Source organism: Curcuma longa, chromosome 4, assembly GCF_044706935.1.
Source record: "Curcuma longa cultivar G26 ecotype Majalengka, Jawa Barat chromosome 4, ITB_CL_G26_1.1, whole genome shotgun sequence".
NCBI classification, from domain to species: domain Eukaryota; kingdom Viridiplantae; phylum Streptophyta; class Magnoliopsida; order Zingiberales; family Zingiberaceae; genus Curcuma; species Curcuma longa.
In genome coordinates, this window is record NC_133864.1 from 16904921 (window position 1) to 16910604 (window position 5684).

Genomic DNA, 5684 nt, shown 5'->3' on the forward strand with positions numbered 1-5684 from the left:
TTATTAGCTACATTGTCATCAAATTATGCTGCTCGCAGCAGCGATCTTGCATGTCTGTTTTAATGAGTTTTTGTTTGTTGCATATTTAGGATTTTAAATGAATTAAACGTTTCGATATGGCAAGAATTTATTTATATTAGATCAATTAAATAAATAAATTTAAATATATAAATATTTATAAATTATATTTATTAATAAACATTTTATTAATATATTAAATAAATAAATAAATTTAATATCGATCAAATTCAAATAAAATTTAAGTTTATAAAAAAAAAATCGAATCTAAGTTTGAATGACATGATTTAATTCATTTTAAACTTGATTACCTTTTTACAGTCCTATGCACATCCACAAGGAAACCAATCCTGAGAAAAGATTAATAATATTTTCTACCGTCACGAGGTACACGTTCCTCTATCCAGTCCAGCGTTTTTTAGATCGAATACGATTAGGGATAACTTTGCTAGATCAGTTTTATTCAGTCTACAAAAAATAAAGAGACAAAATATACACCAACATAGAGTACGACCACGATATTTCAGATTCGAAATAGTAATACATCCATACGCTCACAAACCAGTCATCTATCACTACGCTGCGAGGCGTGTCGATGGTAAAGCATGCAGCATGGAGCGACCACTGACGGTAATGTTAATGCCCCAGCAGTCTCAAGGCCTAGCGAGCACCTTCTTAGGCAACTTCTCCAAAGGAGTTGTTTTGAGCAGGAAGAGCCTTGCAGCACGCTCCTTCAAGGTACCGCCACATTTAAGACCATACTTCTGCAACAATGTTTTGAGCCGTTCCATTCCAAGTAGCTGCGAATGTGGAAAAGGCAACTAATTAGCCCCATTTTCAAGCCAGAAACAACAATCAAGTATTATCCGACCAGATGCTTTCAACTAATCCAAGTCAGAAGAATGCCTAATCAAACTACTAATCATTTGGAAGACAATCAGTCATAAGAGAAAATGGGGGGTTGACAACCCCAAGGCTATGGACAAGAAATCAACAAAGGATATATATAAATATGTTTGTCTGTTTTCTATAATGGCAGGTATGGAAGGCTCTCTCTAAGATCATCACTCAAAATGGTCATGTATCATGTAACACTATGGAGATAGATTTAGCATTATCCACCATTATGCCCTTGGAAAAACTTCTAATAAGCATTCCTGTATTCGACTGTCAATGTCTGAATTCCAACTTTCATCAGAATCGAATACTAACCTATTGAAACAGTATGTTCAGTTAAGATCCACATCAATATGCTGGGCAATTGGAGTGCCAACACATCTAGTTTGATTATTTCTAAAATATGATCAGCTTTTAGGAGAAGTAAAAAACGTATTAAATTGATATTTCTAAATGATAAAGAAAAACAAATAATATATTAAATACATTTAAGCCAATTCCTATTCTATGAATCTGATTCGATAGACACATACCAATTCCACGATCTGAGTATAGGTATATCAATGTTCTCCAAATATACAACTGTCATGACAAATCAGATGAACTTTCTATGAGGTTATCTCTAATTCCTATGATCATCCTTTGAACTATTTTCAACAAGATCAGGTATCATCTAATTCAAAAAGCATTCAATTTAAAAGGCCAGTCAATCTGACTCGCAACCAAAACTTCAAACTTTCCAGCAACTAGCATGTTTATACCAATATCACTGCTCTAAAATTCTTGATTTCGACCAACTGACCTATTAAATAGTTAAGCAATAAGAGCAAAGCATGCAAACAACGTGATTTGAATAGAACTAAAAAATATTTTTTTCAGTGTCCACCCTAAATAATCTACAATGTCACCATATCTAATCAACTAACATAATTGTGCATATGAATAACATACACTAACATATACTATGCTTCTTTTGGAATATTAAAATTCTAACAAACATTTCAAAGATATCATGAGAGTTTTGAGAAGCATCAAGTTGAAACTTGAAAGTACTAGAGGGTTTTAGTGAGCATCATGTTGAAAATACTAGAGTTCATCAATAGAGCTACTAGAAGTCAGGATATTGGTAAAGTCAATTTTCATATAAAGGATAGTAAGAACTAAAATAGTTGACAACACAATGCTTAAACTTCATTTTGAAGCACATTATCAACAAAAGTATAAATGCTTAGTCCAATTAATTAAAAGATTGGAACACCATGATATATAATATTAGATCAGGATGAATGTACCTCCAAAGCTATCTGCAGAGTCATAATCATCAAAATTAAAAGATCCATCTGGAGAGGAATTGTCAGTGCTCATTTCAACTACAAGATCAGTCTTTTTCTGCAGTGACTCAGGTTGATTTTCCTTTTGTGATTTAGCCACACTTAACTCTGTTACCACCATGGAACCAGAAACCAAATCAGTTTGAGCATCAACTTCCTCTGGTGTTCCAGTTTCACAGTTGAAAATTTCATCTGAGGCAGAATCACTGCCTCTACTTCCAGAACCATGTTCTACTCCCAGAGAAATCAAGGCACCGCCTGTGCTTATTTCATCAACATTGCTTTTTTCAGAACCACCACCAGATGATTCTACGTCTGAATTAGTAATCGAAACAGAACCAGATGGCGAGCCACCATCTTGCAACTCGCTTTGAATGGAACAATTTCCACCATCTAACACCTCAGATTTCCGATCGCCATCATCACTATCATCGTCTTTATCTTCAAGTTCCCCATCGTCACTCTCACTATCACTTTCATCCATCTTTTTCTTTCCCAGCCTGCGAAATCAGGTTAAGGTTAATCAAGGATCGCACAAGAAGATAGGATACTATATGATCCTTTTCGGTTGAAAAATTAATAACCAGGAAATGCCAAACAAATAAACTTACCATATCTTCAGACGCTTAGAAGAAGGTTCTGACAATGGTAAAATTTTGCGCTTCGACTCCTTGTACAATGCAAAAGATTGTCGCACCGATTCCTCAACCTCTTCCATGCACTTCTCCGCATCCTCTCTGTACTTCTCCAAGTACTTTTCCACAGCCACCGTGGAGTTCTTTTTCACCTCCTTCGCCTTCTTCTTAAGGAAATCCTCCGCGAGTTTCTCCAACCTTCGATCCTCAGCCTCGGCCTTCCACTCCTCGAGCTTCTTCTCGGCGTTCACATGGCGCAGCCGGCGACCGCTCATGTCTCTGCAAGCGTCAAAGTTGTTTGTCTTCTTTTGACCAGCCTTGGTCGCAGCGCCTCGGAGCAGGGAACCGAACCCTCCCTTGCCGCCGGGAAGACGGAGGAGGAGGGTGACGGAGGGGAAGAGACCATCACTGGATGCTGATATGATGGTAGAGTCAGATATCTCCCGGATTCCAGAGACGACGCGGAGGGACCGAAGGGGGATTCCGGTTCTGGTTACGATATCGCGCTTTAGGGCTTCACCGGAGACGGTGGGAGACGGGATCTGGAGGCAGCGGGTTCTTCCGTCTAGAAACTTCACGAAGATTTGGTTTGTCGCCATGAATGGATCAGCTCTCGTATCCGGGAACAGGAGAAACCCTAATTTGAAGAGAGGTCGGACAGGACGCGAGGTGACCGCGAGGAAGGAGGCCTGCCCCTTATAACACGCTAACATAACGGCCGTTACAAAACGGTGCGTAATTTCCGCTCTCACATAACGGGTTTCCCAAAATACTGTAATAAAAATTAGGAACTGTAATAAAAATCTTAAATACTGAAAAAATTTTCTTAACTATTTTTCATCAAAAGTCAATTTTTTTAATTTTAAAATATACTTTAATACTCATCGATATTTAATTAAATATTTATGAATCAATTCTAATATATTATAAATTAATAAATTAATTAATTTGAAAATTTAAAATAATATATATTTTAATATTAAAAATAAATTTTATATTCTATTTATATTTAAAATCTTAACGTACCTCCCACGTTGTTATCACTCTTTCAACCCAATACTTTAGTATTATTATTATTATTATTATTATTATTTTAATTTTATATTTTTTTATATTAGGTAGACAGCAATTTGTTAATTAAATTTTAGTGAAGTGCTTATATAATTTTAACTATCATTAAAATTATTTTTTGATAAAAAATTAAAAGGGCGCATTTTTTTAATCCATATCATCAAAACAACCTCCATCTTTTATAATTCCATGAGTAAAATTCAATATTATGTATTTCACGTATTCAATTTGTATAATTCCAAAAAAAAAAAACACGTATCACATTTTCATTATATTTCTCTTTTATTTCCCATTCAAATTTTTTCTTTCCACATTCAAAAATTTTTCAATTCATTCAAAAATTCACTGTTCTTAATTTATATTATCGAATTAAAATTTAAGAGTATAAATTTATTAAATAGATTTATAAGAGTATATTGATTTTGATTTGAAGTGTTTTGGAATTTTTTAAGTCCATCTATCACCAATTCCATCTGAAATTGATTGATGGATATACACCATTTAAAAATTTATTATTTTTCAAATTAGATGAGTTTTAAAATTTCATTGGTATGTTGATTAGTGAATATCATTAGGTTTTATAATGAATTTGTAATAAATTTGATCACCTTTGTAAGTTTAAAAATTTATTGTTCTTAATTTATGTTATCAAATTCATATCCGAGGGGCATGAATACGTTAAAGAGGTTTCCAGAAGTACAATATTTTTTGTTGAAGTGATTCAGAATTCTTTAGGTCCATTAGTCAATTTCATCTAAAATTAATTGATGGATCTACATCATTGGAAAATTTAAAAATTTGATATTTTTTGAATTAGAAGAGTCTTAGGAACTCATTAATGATATTTGTTAATAAATATCATTATCTTAAGCCTTATAATGGACTTGTGATAAATTTTATTAAGTCTTTATAAGTTTTGTTTGAAATTTATTGATAGACTTAGAGAATTCTGAATCATTTTAAAATCAAAATTTTTTTATCAATATATTTGTACCTCAAATTTGAATTTGATATTATAAATTGAGAATTTTTAATAAAGTGAAAATTTGAATGTATAAGGATATAATGGGAATATGATATGTGTTTTTGGAAATCAAAAGTTAGAGTACATATATATATATTTAGGATATATGATATGATTTTTATATATATAATAAATATGATTTTTAATAAATAACTTATGAATCAAATATTGTTAAGTTTGAACTTGCTCGATATTATTTTTGAATTTAAAATCAAATTCGAACTTGGCTCGATAACTTAATCGAATGAATTTTTTATTCGAATCGAGATTGAATAGCTCACAAGCGAGTTAGCTCGTTTACATCTTTACTCACACGATTCAGTCAAATATCAAAAATAAATTTATTAACCAAAAAAGACATCCTATTTTTATTTTATACCCAAAAATATTTTTACCCAAAAATATTTTTTTATTTTAGTCCAACATTAGAAATGTAAATTAACAGCTTAATAATCTTTAGCGCTATTGAAGGTTGGATATTTAATAATTTTTAAATAAGGGGGCTCTTTTAACCGTATAAATAAAAAAAAACCCCGTCATTTCCCCCTTATTTAGCCTTTAACTAAGTTTAAGTCAAACGGGACTGTTTTGAAAACAAAATTTGCACCTAAAACTAAACAAAAGGGTGAAGATGTAAAATGCATCAAACTTTCTATGAGAAGGAATAGGAAAAACCGGAGTTGAAGGCGTCGGGAAGAGCGAGGACGA

At 32.6% G+C, this 5684-nt stretch overlaps 1 protein-coding gene across 1 annotated transcript; it reads right to left on the reverse strand.

Annotated features, from left to right (window-relative positions):
- Positions 1-451: 451 nt before the first annotated feature.
- Positions 452-3538, reverse strand: LOC141826035 (uncharacterized). The gene is made up of 3 exons (XM_074713290.1): positions 2858-3538; positions 2220-2746; positions 452-829 (listed from the first exon to the last, which is right to left on the reverse strand). Exons 1-3 carry the CDS (start codon positions 3478-3480, stop codon positions 672-674), a joined length of 1308 nt encoding a protein of 435 aa, XP_074569391.1. The 5' UTR covers positions 3481-3538; the 3' UTR covers positions 452-671.
- Positions 3539-5684: the final 2146 nt, after the last annotated feature.

Bases quoted from the DNA above. Each gene is read 5' to 3' on its own strand.
- LOC141826035 (XM_074713290.1), bottom strand. From the start codon at position 3,480: ATGGCGACAAACCAAATCTTCGTGAAGTTTCTAGACGGAAGAACCCGC. The intron at 2,747-2,857 runs GTAAGTTTATTT...CTGATTTCGCAG, and splicing joins TCTAAGCGTCTGAAGATATG to GCTGGGAAAGAAAAAGATGG. The intron at 830-2,219 runs ATAGCTTTGGAG...AGTTGCCTTTTC, and splicing joins TGATGATTATGACTCTGCAG to CACATTCGCAGCTACTTGGA.